Raw genomic sequence first — 23,007 nt, forward strand, 5'->3', positions numbered from 1 at the left:
ACACACACACACACACACACACACACACACACACACACACACACACACACACACACACACACACTGGGCTTCAACTGGGACCTGGGCACCATCCCTCAGCTTTTTTGGTCAAGACTTGTCCTCTATCACTTGAGCCACACCTCTACTTCCAGTGTTTTGGCAGTTAATTGGAGATAAGAGTTTCAAGGACTTTCCTGTTCTGACTAGTTTCAAATTGTGATCCTCACACCTCAGCCTACTGAGCAGCTAGGATTATAGGCATGAGCCACTGGCACCGAGCATACTATAAAATATATTTTAATAAAACTTTTATTCCACACTTTTGGAAATGCTTCCATGTAAATACAACCTCCCTGGCTCCATTACTGCTGCACCACACATACACACACATAACTCATTCCTTGTCCACATATACACATGTGCAAAGGCCAGCTATAGACCAGAAAGCATGGCCTCTCATTCTGCAGCGAGAGAGAGAGACTTACTCAAGCAAAATGGGAAGTTATAGTATCCATCCGCACACTTCTCACAATTGTCTCCGTGGAAATTGGGCTTACAGTGACAACGGCCAGAGCCCTGTTCACAGCCATCCGCATGCTCAGGATCACAGCTGCAAGCTAAGAGAGATCATGGTTTCCAAAGGATCAGCCTTTCCCCTTCGAGATATTCTCTAAAACAAACATGTCCTCATCCTCCGCAGCAACAATTCATTCTTGATCAGTGCTCTGCAGTTAGCCCTGCAGGGCATAGCATGTTTCCCACTCCATTCCTGACTGGCAGTTCTCATTGAAACTCATAGGCTGGCTGGGGGTCAGAGGGCAGCCTGAGTGAGCTCTCTTTTAGTGCATGGAGCACTGCACAGTGTATTGAGCAGAAGGCAAAGTCCATACTGACTATATGCAGAGAAGCCGGGGGTGGGTTGCAAATCCTAGCAGGTCTGCTGGGCATGTCATGGCCACAAACCAGCCATGAATGTCCCACAAAGTGCCTATCATTGCAGCTGATGAGCAATAAAGCTTTGCAGTTTGTGAAAAATATGGCAAAATATGACACCACCCAAATGCTAGCTTCCAGTAATATGGCTGGTGGAAGACAGTGTTTGTAATCCAACGGGTGCTGGTGGCTCAACACCTGTAATCCTAGCTTCTCAGGAGGCTGAGATCTGAGGATCAAGTTTTGAAGCCAGGGCAGGGAAGTTTATGAGACTCTTATCTCCAATTAACTTAAAAACCAGAAATGGAGTTGTAGCTCAAAGTGTTAGAGCACTAGACTAGCAAAAGAGCTTAGGGATGGCGCCCAGGCCCTGAGTTCAAGGCCCACAACCAACAACAAAAAGATTATGGACTATATTCAACCCTTCAAAGTGGATATAATATAATAGATTTGATACAGCCCCTCTCCCCAAATTGGGCGCTTTCCTTAATGTGACAGACTGTGACCCTAGACAGGAAAACAATCTAACATAGCTCTTTAGGGACATGTCCTATGGAGGAACTTGGAGACATCTCCTGATGTCCTTTGCATAACTGTTTATGATTTCTGTGTCCTATGGATACTAATAGCTCCAAGGACCACTTTCATGGGGAAAGACAAACTAGGAAAATGACTTTTAAAAATCAAGTGTATTACCTAGCAGTCACCTTTATGATGCCCCCTTTTCCTTTGCCAATGTCTATTCTTTATGGGCACAAAACAGGTAACATACCTGCTTTGAAAGATGATGAGGAAGAAGGAAGGAAAGTGGAAATATTTTTTAACAACTAGGAATTCTCTAGAGAGAATTATCTATTCTTTTGGACTTTAATGCCCTCAACATTAATGATAGCTTGAATTCCTTGAAAGAACAGGCAACTTCAGTACTAGAATTGTTTTCCAACTGTGATAACCAGAAAACATGAAAAAACCATATTGGCTAGGTATGGGCTATACATGTAGAGAAAAGCCCATTATTGAATCAAAGACTAAAATTCCACAAGGAAACCTCAGCTCATTTTACCAGGTTATACTAATTTTCTGTATAATACAGGCATTCCAACTCAGTCATGCCAGAACAGAGATGAACTGCATTCTGAATCTACCAGTTAGTGGTTTTGTTACTCAGTCAAATGATTATTCTAAAATCCCTGTGTGTTGTTCTGGTACAAATTTTGAAAAAAGTTAAAATTATTAGAGTTCATGTCAACACAACAGAAAGTAAAAGAACATTTACTGCAGGCCTGGTAAGTGACAAGCCCAATGTTAAGTATTTTCCTAGTTTTTATTATAACATTTCATTTGATCTTATGAAATATATGATCATTTCAGTTTACATGTAAGAAATATGGGGCTTGGAGTGATTATGTAACTTCCTGAGGTTATTCAGCTAAGAAGAATGGAACAAATAATAGAAAAGGAGAAGGAAAGGTTGTCAGCCAGTCAGAACTGAGTCTGGAACAAACTTAGAGCACTCTACACAGTCTAAGAGACACCAAGTTGTCCTGAAACTCACGGATGCAGCCATGGGGGGCATCAACTGGAACCCCATAAGGGCGATAATAACCGTTGGCACACTTTTCACAGTTCACACCAGCTGTGTTGTGCTACAAAGAAACAAAAGACATTTAAAAAGAAGGACATTGGAGAAGAAGCCCGGTGCTCTTTACTTTATGCTACTTGTCCAGTGAAATAATATCATCATCTACAGTCCTAATTTCAAAGTCACTGAACACATAAACATTGATCTTGACCTTGGGTTGCCAGAGAAACTGCCTTGACTCTGAACATTTTTCCAATTGGAAAGCCCTGGATTTCTCCTCTGTAAAAATGATTTGCTTTAATGAAGTATTTGACATTTGAGTGAGAAAAGTCAAAACAAAAACTCTAAGGACTAGGTCCCATCATTTCATTCAGAAGAACTGATAGATAATTGCCACCAATAGTTTTGACCCAAGGAATAAAAGATGATGCATGTATTTATGTTTTTTTCAATTTTGGAAGAAAGAGTATATACAGAACTTAATCTCAATTCATTCTAATTTTATCTGTGCTTTAGCCAGGAAACCATTTTCTAGATATTTTCATTATGTGGATGGAAAATATAGGCATGAGTTTCAGACACAGAGCTCATTTTAAAGTACCATACTAGGAGACTTTTTCTAGTTCATGGTTAATCCTCCTGATTGCCACAAAATCACATTATCCATTATGCATCATCAGTTTCCAAGAATTATACACCACAGACTTAGCTCAATTCTGCCTCCCTCTAATTTGGAAAGAATTCAGAGGACAGTGTTCTTTCATGAATGAAAAGAAAACCCCTAGGAAATGAACAAATATACTCAGACCCACACAAAAGTTTGAATAGAAGTGCAGAGGAAAGAACAAAGCCCTATTCTGTATGCTTTTCCTTGTTTTAGATTTTATTAACTACAGACTTCTATTTATTATTGCTCTTGTCCTGGGGGCTAAAATCTGAGTCCACTTTAACAATGAGGTAAAAAGCCATGCTGGCCACTGCTCTGACTTAACATTTAGATCGCAAACATCTTAAGAAAATAACAAACAGCTGCAGCCCATCCTGTGTTCCCATCAAACGTCAATTAACCCTCCACTTGTTGTTTGCCACTATGACTTATCCTAGACTGAGGACATCAAACTATCCTTTCTCACCTCTCTGTATTCCTCCACCCAGGATTCACCCTCTTCCAACAACACTGAGCTTCTGGCTCCCTCCTAAGCCCTTTGGACCTACCAATCACTCGGCCTACATTGTTAAAAATGCCCCACCCCGAGCAGATGCCTGGTTAATTCCTTTACTCTTTTACTTTTTCAGGTCTCTTCTCAAATGCTACATGTCAGGAAAAAGCTATCCTATTTAAAATACATTTTATACACACACACACACACACATATACTTTTATCAGTAAGAAAGCTTAGAATTAGTCTGTCAACCTTCATATTAGTCCTACTAAAATTCTGACTGCCAATGCAGGAAAATTACAGATTTGTTTCAGAGAAAGGGCATATTGTATAGTATTAAGTCTAGAAACACATTACACCTCTCCATATAGGTTTTTTAAAATAAACTTTAAGATAGTTTTATAAATTTGCCTACAGCCTCACAATCAATTCCTTCTTTTGCCTCTTCAAGCACCTCTGAATCATTCCTGCAGTCACAACTTGTGTGCTCCTTAGACATGTGTTCTTGTTTCTTTCTTTCTAGAGTCTCTTGAAATTCCTGAACTATAGATGACACTCTCTCCTAATTTTAATTACAGATCCTGGAAGTAAGGCACATTTGACTTTTTAAATATCTTTTCTGTCTTGATTTACTGCAGGAACATGGTCATATACACTTCATCTGCATCTAGATCCTTCTCTTAGTTTTATGTGGTATATGTGTTCATGAAAGACAGTTTGTAAATAGTGAGACAAATATATTAAAGACACAAGCAAACAGGGAGCAAGTTTAAAATATCACAGGTCTGTAAAAGGGGTTTATATGTCTATTAATAACTGAGGTCTATGGGTTCTTTATCTATCCTAGATACTAATCATTTATCAGATTTATGGTTTGAATATTTTCTCCTCATCTTCAACTTGTCTATTTCCTTTAGTTGTTTTACCTTTTTCAGGATGGGGAGGGATATGGAAGGATGAGAGTGATTTGAATTTAGGGTTTTATGCTTGTGTTCATTTTCCTAATATTGTCTTAATGAGCATAAGTTTCAAATTTTAATGAACTCTAATTTTTGTATTTTTCATGGTTACTGCTTTCTGGAACCTATGAAAACTCTGTTCATCTTCTGAATCTTCTATCTTTTTCCCTAAAGCTTAACAGTTTTCATGTTACTTTAGGTTCTTAATTCATATAATTTAATTTACTCTCTTTTGAGTAGGGATTTTTCTACATAAAGTCCACTTATTCCAGAACCTCTTATTTTGAAAGGAATTTCTTTCCTCCCAAATAGAATGCTTTTGTATTTTTCTCAAAAATCAAATATGCACATAAATGTAGGTCTGTTTCTGTGTCCCTGGAAGATCACATTGGTAGTTTTGTCCATTCTTACATCAGCTTTATACTGCTCTGGTTATGGTAGCATTGTAGTTAGCTGGAAATAAGATAGATCCTTCAGGAAAAAAAAACAAATTGTTTAAATAGGGATACAGGTGGACACCTTGCAACAGTGAGATGTACAAGACACTATGTCGAAAAACGAACTTTACAATTTTGGCGGGGGTGGGGGTGGGGGTGGGAAAGATGGGAAGGGATGGAAAGGGGAAACAAAGCAGGAGGCAACAATGCTTGATAAGAAATGTACTCATTACCTTGCCCATGTAATTGTAACCCCTCTGTACGGTATTTTTCACAATAAAAAATTAATTAATTATTTTTTTAAAAGATAGATCCTTCAGCCCTTTTTACTTGCTTATTTACATTGTTTTTGATTGACACAGACAAACATAAAAATGTACATACTTATGTAATGCCATGTCAGGTTTCCATATCTATATATATTATGCAAAGTTTAAGTCAGGGCAAGCATACTATCTCTTCAAACATTTATTATTTCTCTATAGTAATAAACCCTGAGCTTTATGGAGATGACTTTTGATAGTCTAGAGGATGCATATATCTTATTTAAACTTTAGGATCTGCTTATTAATTTCTACCCCAAAACCTACATAAGTTTTTGGATCCATTTTGGGAGAATTGACAATAAAATTGAAGTTCATTTTTAGTCTATAAGCATTACACCTTTCTAATTATTTAGTTCTTTCCAAGTTTCTCTGAGCAATTATTTAATATAAAGGCCTTGGTCATCTTTGGATACATTTATAGCTAGCTATTTTATATATTTGATACTTAAATAGGATTTTCATTTCATTTTCCTATTTGAAGCTAGTATATAAAAATACAATGTTTAGTTACATGTTTGCTTGTGTAGTGCTTGAGATGAGAATCAAGTGTTTGACCACTGAGCTTCATTCCCAGCCCTTGTTTTTTTTTTTTTTTTACAAGATACTCTTATGCTTCTCCCACTGGTCCTGAACTCATTATATAGCTCAGGCTGACCTTGAATTTGTAATCCTCCTCCTGTCTCTGCCTCCTAAATGCTAGGATTACAGGTGTAAACTACCATGTCTGGCTTATTCATTATATTATTCTTCAAACTTGCACTTACTAAATTTACTTCTTATATCTATTGATATAAGATATGTCTTAGGATTTTCTGTATAATCATATGAAAATAAAAATAATTTCTCTTTTATGTTTTTCTTTTCATGTTTTATCCCATGGATTAAGAATTCCAAGGCATTAACAGAGTAAACGTGAAGAATAAACATCTTGGGCTTGTTCCTATTATTTAAAAGGAAAGCATTAGACCATTGATAAGGTTAATCATAATGTTTCAGTGCAGGCCCTTTATGAGATAAAAACACCTGTAATCTTAGTGTGCTAGGAGTCCTGATGAACCCCCTTGTCCTACACAAAAGGTACAATGTTAGTGCTTCATACTTGGGGTTTGGGGAAGACATTGATAACTGACCGTGAGGCATTTCCTCCTTGTAATTAAAGAAAAACTGTTTGAAAACAGGATTTAATGAGAACTTTTGTATCAGAGGTGGAGAAATGTTCTCAAAAATACTTTCAATTTCATGCCACTTTCTGAGAGAGCAGGGCTTACAGCGTGCTCAGCCTGCGATGACACATACACTTTTATTTAAGTAGCGCCTCACCTGGCAGCTGATGCAGACGCCTCCACCTGCATAGATGCCCTGGCTGTTCAAGCTCGCATGCTGCTGCTCAACATTCGGATCATAGTAACAGTCGGTGGCGTGACCATGGCAGTTACAGGCTGAAAAGGAAAAAAAAAAAAAAAGCACATTAGGTCAATATTCCATTAATTAATCTGAGGCAGTTATTAGATTTCCCAGGTAGGATCACTGCTAAATCAGCTAAAATAACTCTATTCTAGAACACTAGGGACAATCTTTGTGGGAAATTTAGAGATTTTTACACAAAGACCAGTATATAATATGATGTGATAGTTCCTTCCATTTGATATTAAATGAGGGAAGTCTTACTTTTGTAAAAAAAATAAAAATACAGGATATGTAATTGTAACAAACAAAGGTCACATAAATGCCACCACAATTCTTGCATAGAGTTATTACTGACAATAATAACTGAATTCTCTATTTACTGTGAAAAATACTTTGCATGTATTATCACATTTAATCTGATCAACAACTAAGTGGGGAAATAAGCTCAGAGAAACTAAGAGATGTGTCCACAATTACCCAGCTCATAAATAAGAGGGGCCGAATTTTAACCTGTCTCCAGCTCCAAAATTCTCAGCTAATACTCTAAACATTTATTCTTTTTTGGGGGGGGCGGGGGGTTCGATCGTGGGGCCTGAACGCTGGGCCTGGGCATTGTCCCTCAGCTCTTCAGCCCAAGGCTAGTGCTCTATTACTTGAGCCACAGCACCACTTCCGGCTTTTTTCTTTTTGCTTATGTGGTGCTGAGGAATCGAACCCTGGGCCTCATGCATGCAAGGCAAGCACTCTCCCACTGAGCCACCTTCCCAGCCCTAAACATTTATTCTTAGCTCTACTTACACTATTTGAATTGAAGAGCAAAGAAAATAATATATTCATTTGGCTGTGAGTTCTACTTACTGCATCAGCTGTTTATTAAGAATTGTTGTGTATACATTTCTTTGCAGGGTAGGTCTCACTATGGAGTCCAAATTGGTCTAAAACTTGTCCCAAGCACTGAGGTTACAAGCATGTGTTATCATGCCAGGCTCAGGAAATCTGCTTGTTCTTAATTATGTAATTCAAACAGTATTTGAAAACATGTAACAAGTTAGATTCTAATGTCTCACTATTCTACTGTGCATAACATTTGTACTTTTAATCATTAGCTAACTCTATTTTGTAATTTTTAGTTACTTTGACAGTTTTTCAACCTTATGAAAGAAAATGTTAAAATATTTTCATACGTGTTGGCGTGAAGAATGTCATTCCTTGAGTTCCACTAGTCTACAAAAATATTCAAGTTGCAAATGTTGGAGTGCATGTAATGACACTGACTCAAAGAATCATACACCAGAGCCTAACATACACCAGAGCCTAAACACAATTGAAGAAAGGATGTGTGTCTGATCATTTCTTTTCCCTCTTTTTGGCTACATCATCTGGGTATGAGAAATGGGAAGTCCCTTGGAAGGAACCTATTGGCTTGATTATGTACTAAGAATGACCTGGACTCAGATGCTCACTAGTCTCTCATCTTACGCAACACCAACAGTACCAGCATCTCTCAAAACACTCTTGGAACTCCTCACTAGAAATACCTTTCAAGGAGTGACATTGATCAACATATATTTTATTCTTAATCTGCCCTGTTAAATGTCAACACCTTTATACAACTACTTAAATAAAAATTATTTTTTGAACAATGCATTAGACTCATAAATTGACATGTTGAATTAAAACCCCTTTGTACAACTACTGAAAGATAATAATTTTTAAAAAAGAAATGACTTTCAAGTATGTTTACTGGTCCTAAGAGATAATCAGTCTTACCTCTTAATAGTTAAAAAATATCTGACCAAAATGTCTGAAGTATAGATCATTACCCACCTAGTTCAACAAGCCTAGATCCAATTGTCTTTTGGTCATTAAAAAATTCCATCTTCAAATGTCATAAATATTTTACCACAAAAAAATAATAATGGTCCACAGACTCCAAAGTCATTAAATAAAGGTCACAAATATGTCTTTATTTGGAATAAATATGTGGCTTTCCAGGAAGACCAGTTTAAAAGAAAGTTTACAACTGGATGCCAACTGGTTGTTATTGCATAACAACCAGTCTCTTTACTCTGTAGTACACCCATGAGCAAACTGCGACCTCTGATTTGCCCTTCTTCCTCTGGTCTCCTCCGTCCTCTACGGGTCTCAGTTCCACTTACCATAGCAACCTTTCCATCCTCAACCTACTACCTCAGCACTTCCAACTCTGTTTAGGCATCAATCTCAACTGAAAATAAATATTAAGTGGAAATCTTCAGGAATAAGTAAAACGTTTTAAATGCAGGCCCTCTGAATAGCATGAATAAATCTCTGCCTCCATCCTTCCTGAGACATGAGCTGTTTCTCTACACAAAGTATCCACACTGTATATGCTATCAGCAACATTGCTCATAGATCTACCATCATAGTACCATAGTGCTTGTGGCCATTAACCCTTATTTTACCTAATAATGGTCCCAAAGCACATGGATAGTGATGCTGGCACTTCAGTATATTGTTATAACTTCTGTTTGGGTGCTAATGATGGTTAATTTCTTAAGGTACCTAACATAAATTCTTATAAATTCTAATTGGGAGGGGATGGGGCAGTAGTGGGGCTTGAACTCATGGCCTGGGCACTATCCCTGAGCTTTCGTGCTCAAGGCTAGCATTCTACTACTCTGAGCCACAGCACCACTATCCACTCTTTTAGTGCTTAATTGGCGATAAGCGTCTCATAGACTTTCCTGCCCAGGCTGGCTTCAAACTGCAATCCTCGGATCTCAGCCTCCTGAGTAGCTAGGCTATTATAGGCATGAGCCACCAGCACCCAGCCTTAAAAAAATCAATATTATCAGAGAGATGTTTGTATAGAAAACACATGGCACCTATAGGGTTCACTAACTATTCTTGGCTTCAGGGGTCTTGGACCTCATTCCCTCCCCCGCCCCATAAGAGAGTACTGCTATACAATACCAGACCTTAAAGCTGACATGATTCCAGTCCCTTCAGTGTTCAGTGGAGAAGAGAGAAACCCATAGCCAGGAAGGCTTCAGTCTTCAGCCCTGCCCCAGACCCACCTTCACACTCATTGCTCTGCTCCCACACTGCAGGCTGCCAGCGCCTCTGATTGTATCCCACACAGCAGCGATTACATGTCTCCCCACAGGTGTGGTGCTGGCATTCACATCGGAACCTGGGCATGGGAGCAAAGTATGTCTCAGTGATTGAGAGTTTTGTTCAATATCAGTTGTTCCTATGAGCAAAACTGACAGATGCATGCAGTCCATTGACATGCATAGAGCAATTTGAAGAACAAAGCACTTTATATATGTTATGCCAAGTCCTCTACACCCTAGTTATGATCTCCATTTTTAGATGGTGAGGATGTTGAAAGTAAGAGGTATTAAGACACTTGCCAAAGGTCAAACAGTAATAATAAATGCGAGAACCAGATTTTACACCCAGGTTTGGCTTTGAAGCTCTAGCTCTTTCTTCACTACCACATTAAGTTTTAATAAATGAACAAATGAGGAAGCATATACTGTTTCCTTGAATGTGTTATCATATCTCTATTGAAATCTGGGGTTATCTTATAGGAAAGAGCTCCTCCAGTTTCTTGTTCTAAGGCTCTGCTGTCCTAGCTCTGCGGCTCACTCAGAAAGACCAAAGTGTCAAAAATCTGAAAATTTCCCATCTCTCTCAAAAATTTTCCAAGTTAGGGGCTGGGAAGGTGGCTCAGTGGTAGAGCACTTGCCTTGCATGCCTGAGGCCCTAGGTTCAATTCCTCAACAACACATAAGCAAAAAGAAAAAAAGCCGGAAGTTGCACTGGGGCTCAAATGGTAGAGCACTAGCCTTGAGCTGAAGAGCTGAGGGACAGCGCCCAGGCCCAGAGTTCAGGCCCCACGACTGGACCCCCCCTGCCAAAAAAAAATCCAAGTTAAAATGAAATGTGTGTAGCCTTGGCACTGGATTGGAACTCCAAGCTCTGAGTCATCATTCTATCCTTTGTCAAAATAGGATTCAAAACTTGTCTACAAAGGCTCTTGACTGGAGTTGAGGAGATTCCTTCAGCTCCTCCGTGAGGAGAGTAGATGGCATGTGTTTAGTCACAGTCCTCAGAGCAGGTACCATCCTCTCCCTGCCCAGCTTCCTGAAGAAGCACCTGGGTGTAGTTTAACTGGCAGCACACACAGCTGGGGTCCAAATGGACAGAGAGCGGTAATTTCGGCTCATTGCCAATGAAATACTTAGCATATGCTTGACTGGAAAAATATTTAGGAAGGACTGCTTGAAGAACATATGGTCTAACTCCACTCATGGGAAAATTACAATTGAGCACAGTAAACTTTTTTTAAAAGGAGCTAAGTACCTGTCTGAGTCATATTGACATCCCCAAGTCACTGATATCCTGATTTCTCTCTCACCCCAAGGTAGAGGTTATTAGGAAAATGTGTAGTTGTATCTGCTATAAAAACACTGTGTAAGATGTCATTGGTTAGAGAACACTCTTCTTGATGACTTCTCCCCCTAACCCTAGGAAAAGAATACTTACCTAGTCCTTATGTCTACAATCATGTTTCTCCCAAACAACTGACTATTGTTTAGGCTATGATCATACAAACTAAGCATGTCTCCCTTGTTCAGTTGGCTTCTGGAGGTCTCGCATTGACTAAGTGAGCCTCCCTCCATCCTTGCATCACGTCAGTATATGCCTGATCTAAGTCTTCTTCTGTTGGTTAGCAACTAGCATCACTGATTGTCTATCTTTGGTTCCTTCCATTAACACACTTAAATCTTTAAGACATTTCAAATTATTTTTTTCCTGTTCATGTATTTAGATTTCATGAGCACCTGTTCAGGGTCAGTTGTGTTGGGCAAAAGAAACCCAGTAGGAAGGGGAAGGCAAAGCAGTTGTGTTGAAGTAGACCAACAGCAAAGTGAGCTGTTCACCAAGGCACAGGGATAGGCTCCCTGCTGATGTGCACTGTGAACCATTAGCCAACCAAGACAGAAATTTCTCTAGGTCTGACAGGATCGATAGGGTTGGGAAGTCCTCCTAAGTGGGAATCTTAGCTCCTGTCTAACCATAGTTACTCCTTTCCAACATGACACCATTGTCCCAGGCTCAGGGCCTCTTCCGACCAGACTTCTAGAAACCTAATGTCTAATTATGGTACATGGTGGAAACAGATTCATCATTAATGAATAATCCCTGGATGATTAGATAGTGGTCAAGAAGTAAGTAAGTATTCTCAGGAGCACCCTGTCATTCCTGAAGGATGGTGAATGTTGCTGGTAAGGGACAAGAGTTCCACAAAGCACACCAGACAAGCTGATGGCAGGCAAGTCTGCCTGAACATGAAGCAAAGCCTACATGTGTATAAACCTGAACGTGGCTGAAAGTAAGATACATCTCTGCTAAATGCTGCTTGCGGGGAATTGTGGATATTAAGTAAGACAGGCAAAGAAAATGTCAACTCTATTTAACATCCAGTAATTTCCTTCCCTTATTAGGAGCCCTCTTGAATTGGCAACACAATTGCAAGCGTCTTAGTGCTTTCTGTAAAAAACAAAGCAAGCACACAAAAGGGGGTACATTCATGTTCACAGCATTAGTGACAATAGCCAAAAGCTGGAAGCAACCTAATGTGTCTAAGTGTGGTCTAAACAAACAGTGCAATATTATTCAGCCTTAAAAAGGAAATTATGATACATGTTCAACATAGATAAACCTTAAAGATGTGAACTATGCCAGTCACAAAAAGACACATTCTATATGATCCTACTTCTTTGGGGCAGTCAAATTCAGAAAGCTTAAGTAGAATAGTGGTTGCCAGGGACTAGCAGTAGGGGTAGATGGGAAATTGTTTAATTGGTTAGAGTTTTCTGTTTTTGCAAGATTAAAAGAATTTTAAAGACCAGCTATAGACTATTGTGAATGCATTTAACCTTACTGAACTATACACTTACATATTTTAAAGGACTTGAAAAATCTATACCCCGAATTCCATTAAACCAAGGATAACAGCACATTTTACTTCTCTTCTCTAGGTCAATCAAGTCTTAGTGGCTTATTTGGCAGCACAGATTAAGTTATGAGAGGAGGCTTAGATCTGGTTGTTGGTATTTAGAACAACCTGTGTTAATGCTGGTCCATAGTAGAAAAACTGTTGATCTTCATCTTAAATGGATTTTATACTGGACATGAACTGGAGGTACTATGTAAGTGCACTAAACACAAACATGGCACAGAGGAGAAGAGAAAAGATTTTCAAAGAACAGAATAATTTTGCATTGGAAAAGATGGGAAACAAAATAGTTCAAAAACTGAACAGAAAAGGAAAAAAGAAAGTCCTGAGAGAATATCATGATAGAAGCTCCTCCATAACCTTTCCTCTATAGAACCAGTGACTAAGGGGTTTCCATGACCGATCAGAATATTTTGAATAATGCTTTTAGAACAATATTCAATGTTCATTATTATTCTAGATTTACTCTGAGTATAACCCTCATTAAATATTTTGTAACCCTTCCTCCCAAAAATCTAAATTATAGACTTTTGTTTCCCTTTACACTTTTTTAAATTGCTAAAGTATAATCTGTACTAGAAAAGAAGCTTGATTTAAATATTTGAAAGCATAGTGGATTTAGAACCAGGTTTTCATCACTGAACTCCTTTGTGTAAGTAGAATTTAAATGAGACTGAAAGCCATTTGATTAAACCATTGTCTCTTCAATGGCAGCCATGCACAATTTTCTGTGTGGAGGAGAGAATGCACCTAATGAGTCAAGACTAGCATGGGTTCTCACCTTCTCTGCCTTCTATTCCATCTTGAGATAAAAAAATGTCAAATGTGGCACAGATCAAGTAAGGGCAAAATCAAACTGTGGGTAAGTTATAAATGGTTGCCTATGGCATTTTCTTGGGTTTGGAGTTGATTAATAATGTCTGCAATGGACTCACTGGTGATCTGTAGAAGGAGACGGAGGGCTGAAGAAGAAGATGGACATACATTTCACTATTTTGACCCTTAAACATTCCTACTGAAGGCGAAACCTAGAGATATTTAATGAAAGCAAATATCCTTACTAGACATATGGAAATAGACAAATAGATTTATTCATAGCAAGGTTTAAAAAGGATTTGCACAGTATACTTACTGTTTTTCTGGATTGTTTGCATTGCACAGTTCAGCATGGCCATTACAAACACACCGCCCACCAATGCTGATATCCTTTATGCTATAGTAATACTACACAACAGAAAACAAGACATGTCAGTTTCACCAAACAACAGTGCCAAGTGTCTCCTTGCTAGTCTTTAATTTGCATCTGTGCTGACTCAGACACTCTTTTATTTTATAATCTTGAGCCATTTCTCCTGTCAACCTCAACATAAATAGGAATCCCATTTGCTTGCAACTTTTCTTACAAAATACATGCATTTCTTCATCTTTATTTTTTATTTTTTATTGTGAAAATACCGTACAGAGGGGTTACAATTACATTAACAAGGTAATGAGTACATTTCTTATCAAGCATTGTTGCTTCCTCTTTTGTTTCCCCTTACCATCCCTTCCCATCCCCCCACGCCCCCCCACACCCCCCACACCAAAGTTGTAAAGTTCGTTTTTCGACATAATGTCTTGTACATCTCATTGTTGCAATGGGTCTACCTGTATCCCTATTTAAACAATTTGTTTTTTTCCTTCCCCTCCACAAATTATACCAACATCAAATACAGTGAAAACGGGTTATACCATGAGGGAGAGACATACAAAGCAACAAAGAAATCATCTTATAAATATGTTAGGTACAATAGCAAGAAAGAAAAACCATTTGAGTCCTTATCTTGGGGGTTCATTTCGCCTAACATCAACCTATCTGACGTTTCTGCTTGTCTTAGACATATCCTAGTTATTGCAAATAAGGGAAACCATAGGACCTATGTTTCTTTGGGCCTCTTAAAGTTAAGTTTTATTCACTAGGTATTGAGGCTCTGTTCTGGTCCCCTCATTAAGTACTGTTAAGAGTATCAAAGCTTCCTGACTACACTTGACTTAGCCTGAGGGCACTGACAACCTTCATGGGCAAATCCATGTTCTGAGGCTCTGTGACAACTAAATACCTGAGGCTATGCTGACTGTCACAGAAATTTCTGTTCCATGAGTGTACGGAGAGAAACACACACAGGACCCGTGGGATAGGATATCTCATGTCATGTCCTCCATTATAGAAGAACTTATATTGGGAGATGGGTGTAGAGATCGATGTGGCATGCTCCCCAAATGTTACTGAATGGAAAAGTCTATGTTCACCTAAAGAACAGAGATAATAGTGCAAATCTTGCAACCCTCGGAAAGTTTCTGGGAGGAAAATAGTGATCTGGTGCCCAGCTGCAGTCCATCAGGAATCCCATCTCTCCCTTGTAAATAGTGATCCTTGGAACCAACATGGCTCACATGTACACAATGGTTCAGAGAATGCTAAATGGGTAGGAAAAGCAGAAGGTGGAGTATCACCTATACTCAAGGTGCTTGGCCTTTCTGGAAAATACTGGAAACTGTAGCAAACTTTTTCACCCTACTTTGTCTTTCCCAGCTCTCTGTTACTGCCTACATAAGAAGCCAGATTCTAGAAAGTATAGTAGGCATCTTCCATTTGCCCTTGAACTGAACTGTACTATGATCATGGGTTTTCTTGCCCTCTGGCTTCCTGTTTGGTTTGGCCAACAGTAGGCATCTGCAAAGATCAGAGAGTAGGAGAAAAGTGAACTGAAGGTCATGTATACTGTGCCTAGGAGACAAGTTATGACATCTAAGGGTGAGAGATGTTCAGGGTAGACATCCAACACAGTGGACAGAGTTCCAGTGCTTTTGAGAATCTATTTTCTCTAGTGTCGCTAGATTCTATTACTCAACCTCCTAGATGAGGAAGATCTTCCCAGCAGAAGTGACTTGTATGGCTAGGAGCAGGTGGATCTTCTCTATGCGCTCCTTCCCTCATCTGCTGAGAATCCAGAGGCAGACTCTGAGGTTCTACAGGGCAGAAAGGGCCTGGTACCCCAGATGACTTGTGACAAGAAACAAACCTCTATTTTGTCATACCTCTTAAGATTTAGAAAGTGTTGATTATAGTAGTAGTTAATTCATCTCAGCTGGCTATAATCTTTTGTCTTTCATCTTCTTTGAGTGTAATGATTTTTTTTTCAAATAAACAAAACTCCTAGTGAAGTATTTTACCCAAGAACAGCTCACATGAATATGTATATATATATATATATATATATATATATATATATATAAAATTCCTGGCTGTAAAGGCTGCTTAAAAAAGAGCTAAAGGCAATTTATTTGAGAAGCAATAAGAGTAACAAAAATAATACTGCTAACTAGGCACTTACCAAACCTTACTCACCCGCCGTGTGACTGTTGGATCTCGCTGTGCTTTGGAGATAAGATGCCCAAGGAGGGTGTTGGTTCGAAGAAAGCGTAAACGGATGTTTGTTGCCTTGGTAAACTCCTTCAGGGTGTCAGAGAAAGTAAAATTTCTGGCACCTGGACGGCCATTAATCAAGGACACCACAACCTAAAAACATATGAAGAGAAAATAAATCCTTCCATCAAATTATAGCAGCAAGTAACTAAAAATAATACAATCTCCCAAAAGTACTTGGCTCCCTTGAATCAGCAGCACAGGCATTCAGGTGGTCTTGGATTTTGTTTATGTCTAAACACAACATTGATAATTGCACCTTCCCTCCCCTAATTGCTTCTGAATTTCAGCAATATGTCCTTGAAACCTCGGCCCTCTGGAGAGTTTGTTCATTTTCAGATCTCTGTTCTATCCATGTCATTGTGGGGCTGTAACATCATGAAGTACTGACCCTATAATCTCTCTATGTATCTCTATCTATAAATAGATAAATGCTGAAATCTGTAAATATAATAAAACAATTTTGTCAAGGTATACCAGATAAACAAATTTAAAAATCAAAATAAGGTTGCAAAAATAGCAAAAAGAATATACAAAATCTAGGTTTTAATGTTGGAGCTAATAAATTTTCAACCATTTTGAATACAAACTACTCAATAATCATTGGGAGACATTAGATGTAGCTGCTGAGATAGGATTTCTCCACTTGAAGACAGCAAGACAGGCAATCGTAAGGAGAATTTATTTATGATCTCGTCATCTGCATGGAATTCTCCTCTGATTTCCTCTACCTCTGTTTGCCAATCTTCCCTAACAATAGCCAGAATGATTTCATGAAAAGCCTAGTTGGTTCACAAAATGGAACCACAAAGGGATAGCAATTATTTTCTCCCCAACAGATGATGCTTGCCTTATCAAAAGGGAGCAGGGTTTCTCAACTTCCTAAATCTATCACCAGAAAAGGAGAATTCAAGATCTGTAAGTATTGAATCTTAAATCCTGACTTCCTGGAAAGAATTTGAAACCCCCCAAATGGAATTTTCAGCCCAACTGTAACTCTGGGAGTCTTTGATGTGGTGGCTCCCTTTACCATTTACTACAAAATGCTAGTTTTCCTCTTGGTCTAAACTGGATCACCTCGAGAGCTTAACTTTCCAAGCTCTGATATCCTCGTGTTCACTTCTGAGTCTTCCAAGCATACTTACCTCACCATTTTCCAAGGGAACAATACGGGAATACTCAGTTACGCAGAGCACATCATCATCCCTGGTGACAGCCACATTTGCCTTTTGCCCAAATTGTTCTAAACAGTCTACTTGAGAATCTAGGAAGACATTTTTAATATCATAAAGTAATACATGAGAAGAGAAAAATCAGAGGTCTTTTAGACTAATTGATGAAAGTTTAGAACAAAGTTTATAGTTCATGAAAAAAAAATGCCAAGCCATTTCAGGCTACTTGACTTTTGGCAGCAAAGTTTGGGGATGTCACAACAATTTCCATGCCTCATTAGGCAAGTTTACCCTGTAAGAAGCCTTTATGAAGATAATGAACAAACAAAAACTAATGTTCTTCTAAGCAAAATTCCCACTGACACAATTTTTCCTAGGGTCCAGAGACATTCACATTCTTCATTAGTGAAAATAAAAAGTTCAAAGTAAGTAATGCACAATATAGGATCCATAAATATTAGATTTCATCCCTAATTCTTCATAAAAAGGAAAAGACTGGACTTGTTACTATAAAAGAAATTAGAACTCCAGTTCTGAGTGCTGTTTCCTTTAAATCAATGCACATGTGTTTGGAAAATGCAAATATTTTGAGAATAACCTGAAAGGTTAAAATTGATTAGCTCCTACCTAGCCGTACTGAGAGAGAAATTTGATTAACAGATCATGATCTGTTTGCCAATAATTAATGTCCCTCATCACATTATAGATAAGATTACTCACGAGCAAAATATTGCCATGGTGAATAGGTGCTTCCAAAGTCAACAGATCTTTCCAGGACCCAAAGATCAGGGCGTGGAGAATTTGCAAATTTGATTAAAATATAGGCCACATGGAAGAGCTGATGAAACAAAGGAGATATGGTTATTAAAGATATTTCATCTGTCCACAGCTTTGACCTTTTCTATAGAACACTGATTCCCAAGGCAATGCACCGGCCATACAGCCTCAGTCCCAAGATTCACATCATTATTTCTAACTCTTTCTTAGACATCTCTATCTGGGAGCAGCCTCTCAAACCCACCATGCTCAAAACCAAAATCATTACCTTTTTGCCACTAAATGCACACACTGATTATCATCTTTGTCATGACCCATATGCCTCTGAATTTCAACTGGCCTACACAGGATCTTAGTCCTTACATCATGTCTATATATCAGAGATTGCTGATGGCAAGCAATGACAATTTGTGCTAAGTCATTCTAGGACTAACAGCCAATAGCACAGCCCAGAATCAATTCCCCACGGACACCAATGGACAACAACATTGTCTTTCCTGAGGGCCCAATAAGACAATGAACACAGGCCTTAAATCTATAGTAACATGTTAATAAGCAAGAATCTCTCATACCCCTCGCCAAACACTCTGTCCCTCCCACCATGTAAAAGATGTTTATGGTACTTTCCAAGTATGACATCCACCTCTATTAACCTGCTACAGCCATCTGAACAGTCATGTATATATAACATATAAAGTAGATTATATAAAATATATAATATATAAAACACATTTTTATATAATATATATTTTATATTATACACAAATATATAATAAATACTATTTATAAATATATTTAGCATATAAAATATACAATATATAATATGCATTATATCATATACATTATATGAAATATATAATATGTATTATATATTACACATACTTTATATATTATGTTCATGTTATATACATATATGTCTATATTTGTTTAATCTCATTTGGTAAATGTAAATGTTCTAGACTTCCAATATGGAAGCCAAAATCGCTAGGACAATAGTTGTCAAAGTCCCAGGTCTGAGGGATCTTTATACTTAAAAATTTTTGGAAAAGGGACTGGGAAGGTGGCTCAGTGGTAGAGCACTTGGCTTGCATGCATGAGGCCCTGGGTTCAATTTCTCAGCACCACATAAGCACAAAAAGCCAGAAGTGGCACTGTGGCTCAAGTGGTAGAGTACTAGCTTTGAGCTAAGGAGCTGAAGGACAGTGCCCGGGCCTAGAGTTCAAGCCCCACAACCGGCAAAAAAAAAAAAAATTGTGGAAAACTATGGGAAATATCTCAGGATATTGAAGTATCATTTAGGAATAAAGACACCAACTTGAAAAGGACTTGGCAAGGTAAGATTTTATTTCTGCAGAAGAATATGCTACTGACAGGAAGGCAAGTAAGTAAGCAAGAACACTGGGGAGGCAGTCCATCCAGATAGTATCTATAGAGTTACTGCCTTAAATTCTGATTGGTCAGAACTTAGATTCATACTCTTGTGTAACCGGATAGTCCAAAAAGTTTATACAAGGTGGACACTAGTGGCTCATGCCTGCAATCCTAGCTAAAGAGGAGGCTGATATCTCAAGATTTTGGTTTGAAGCCAGCCTACGCAGAAAGTCTACAAGATTTGTATTTCCAATTAACCACCAAAAACACCAGAAGTGGAGTTGTGGCTCAAGAGATAGAACACTAGCATTGAGCAAAAAAGCTCAAGAACAGTGCCTAGGCCTTAAGTTCAAGTCCCAGAACTGGCATATGCATGCATGCAGACACACACACACACACACACACACACACACACACACTTTTTTTTTATTGTTTATCCTAGCAATTAACCAAAACCAGGACACTTGTCCAAAGCATGAACTTGTCACAAAAACAATTCTTACTCTGCTGAGTCACGCCTCCAGCCCCTATATTTTAACATGATGTAACTTAACTAACATAACTTCTTGTAGGGCAGCAGCTACTTTTAAAATAGTGGTGCTTATGTCAAGTACCACTTTGACAAAAAAGATTCTAACTCCTATAAGAACTCCCAAATTCTTTTATGTGGATTAAGTCTATTGATAGACATTATATTAAAATTACAATTGAATTAATTAAATTAAAATTACAATTCAAATATACTTTTTTTTCTGGTCATGGGCCCTGAACTCTGGGCCTGGGTGCTGTCCTTCAGCTCTTCAGCTCAAGGCTAGCACTCTACCACTTGAGCCACAGCACCACTTCCAGCTTTTTCTGCTTATGTGGTGCTGAGGAATTCAACCCAGGGCCTCATGCATGCAAGGCAAGCACTCTACCCCTAGAGCCACCTTCCAAGCCCCTCAAATATTTTAATTCAAATCAAATAAGAAATACACTATATGTTAACATACTGTATTTTTATGAAAATTGACAACTTTTCTGAAGCAAAAATAGCAATGTGAGTAACAGCATTGCTTTAGATTTTTGCGAGTCTCTTTAAATGTTTGGCTTCATAGAAGCCAGCTACATTCTGATAGATGCTTCTGCACTCAGCTTGCTGTAATATGTTGTTTCAGTTGACGTATTTGGAGAAGACTTAGCCCTATTTATATCTGTAATGGGGAAAAGAAGAACCCCAGTGTCTGGGGGCCTCTTGAAAGGCCTTGAAGATTCCAGAAGCTCTCAGCCACATGGAGAACCACTGCAATCAGTCACAGAATTTACCCTGGTTCTAAGAAGCCCCTTTATTTTTCTAAGAAATTGATCGGTGTCACACATACTATTATTGGAAACCTTGTGTTCCAGCCAGTCCTATCCCTGTCAAGCCTGTACTTATCTGGGCTTAGAGTAACACTCTCTGATGTTTTAGCAACACTCATGAAACAAAACCAATTCTGAATTTAAAAACACTGAAAACATTAAAGTACCTGAGGGTAGGAATAGCAATTCCCGAAGGATATATACCATGATTACATAGTGAAGGAATTTATAGGAATTTCAAGAACTCCTATTTGGAAAACCAAAATAAGTATACATCTCACAAAATTGTACCCATTCGCCTCCCTCAATCCCCATAAAAATATTAGCACGTTAGATATGAGAATAAGGTACATTCTAAATGAAACATTGTCTTACTATTTTTATTAGTACAAATTAGTGCATTGTGACAAGTCAAACTTTTTTTAATTACTGTCAGTATTGGGGCTTGAACTTAGGGCTTGGGAGCTGTCTCTTAGCTTTTTCACTCAAGGCTAATGCTCTACCCCTTGACCAAGCTACACTTTTAGCTTCTTGATGGCTAATTGGAGATAAGAGTCCAAGCTGGCTTTGAACCCTGATCCTCAGATCTCAGCTTCCTGAGTAGCTAGGATTACAGGCATAAGCTGCCCCTGCCAAACTAAAAACATTTTTGAATATGAGAATTATTACAAGCATTTTTTACCTTTTCTACCAAACTCTCACTAACAATCTCAGTACCGTCCAAATCTCCCATATAATACTTTGTTAGGTCTTTTTGGTTTTGCTTTGTTTTTGTTGGTTATAGGGCTTGAACTCAGGATGTGGGCACTGTCCCTGAGCCTCTTTGTGCTCAAGGCTAGCACTCTACCACTTGAGCAACAGTGCCACTTTCAATTTTTGAGTGGTTTATTAGACATAAAGCCTCACGGGGACTTTTCTACCAGGGCTTTGAACTGCAATCCTCAGATCTCAGCCTCCTGAATAGCTAGAATTATGGGTGTGAGCCATTGGCTCCTGACTCCTAGATTTTATTAAATGGTTACTTCATTTTGAGGTGGCACATTAAAACTTAGCAAGCTCTCATTTAGATTACACAATTTCTTCTTTCTTTCTTTAATTTTTTTTTACTGTGAAAATACTGTTCAGAGGGGTTACAGTTACATGAGCAAGGTAATGAGTGCATTTCTTATCAAGCATTGTTGCCTCCTCCTTTGTTTTTCCCCTACCATCCCTTCCCACCCACCTCCACAACTACACTCACTCCCACCCCTGCCTAAATTGTAAAGTTCATTTTTCAATGTAGTGTTATTGTACATCTCATTGTTACAATGGGTCAACGTGTAGCCCTATTTAAACATTTTGTTTTTTCCCTTCTCCTTCCCAAATTATACCGACATCAAATACAGTGAAAATACAATGAAAACAGGGATTATACTATGGGGGAGGAACATACAAAGCAACAAAAAAATCACATGGTACCTTATAAGTACGTTAAAAACAACAGCAAGAAAGAAAAAACCACTTGGATCTCTATCTTGGGGTTCATTTCGCTTAACTTCATCTTCTCTGATCATAAGTACATAGCTTCTGACCTTTTCTACTTGTCCCAGACATATACTAGTTATTGTAAATAAGGGAAACCATGGGACCTGTGTTTCTTTGGACCTAGCTTACTTCACTTAATATAATTTTTTCCAAGTCTTTCCATTTCCTAACAAATGGGGCAATGACATTCTTTCTGATGGAAGCATAGAATTCCATTTTGTGTGTGTATATATATAATATACACATATATTATATATATGTATATTTATATGTATGTACATATATACACCACATTTTCTTGATCCATTTATCTACTGAGGAGCATCAAGATTGGTTCTATATCTTAGCTATGGCAAATAATGCTGCAATAAAGATAGTTGTGCTGGTAGCTTTAGTACGGTCTTGTTTATAATCATTTGGGTAAATGCCCAAAAGTAGGATTGCTGGGTCATAGGGGAGCTCTATGTGGAGTCTTTTGAGGAACCTCCATACTACTTTCCAAAGTGGTTGAACAAGTTTACACTCCCACCAACAAT

The 23,007-nt window shown here is 38.3% G+C and overlaps 1 protein-coding gene across 1 annotated transcript in view; it reads right to left on the bottom strand.

Annotated features, from left to right (window-relative positions):
* Lama3 (laminin, alpha 3) overlaps positions 1-23,007 on the bottom strand; it is a 202,840-nt gene that overhangs the window by 145,710 nt on the left and 34,123 nt on the right. Inside the window, exons 3-10 of the mRNA XM_013014815.1 lie at positions 18,179-18,296; positions 17,432-17,550; positions 16,209-16,379; positions 13,953-14,044; positions 9,867-9,982; positions 6,721-6,839; positions 2,489-2,579; positions 486-617 (exon numbers count right to left, since the gene is read on the bottom strand). Coding sequence (XP_012870269.1) covers positions 486-617; positions 2,489-2,579; positions 6,721-6,839; positions 9,867-9,982; positions 13,953-14,044; positions 16,209-16,379; positions 17,432-17,550; positions 18,179-18,296 — 958 coding nt within the window. The remainder of the gene's footprint in view (positions 1-485; positions 618-2,488; positions 2,580-6,720; positions 6,840-9,866; positions 9,983-13,952; positions 14,045-16,208; positions 16,380-17,431; positions 17,551-18,178; positions 18,297-23,007) is intronic.

This window comes from Dipodomys ordii, unplaced genomic scaffold, assembly GCF_000151885.1.
Source record: "Dipodomys ordii isolate 6190 unplaced genomic scaffold, Dord_2.0 Scaffold25, whole genome shotgun sequence".
NCBI classification, from domain to species: domain Eukaryota; kingdom Metazoa; phylum Chordata; class Mammalia; order Rodentia; family Heteromyidae; genus Dipodomys; species Dipodomys ordii.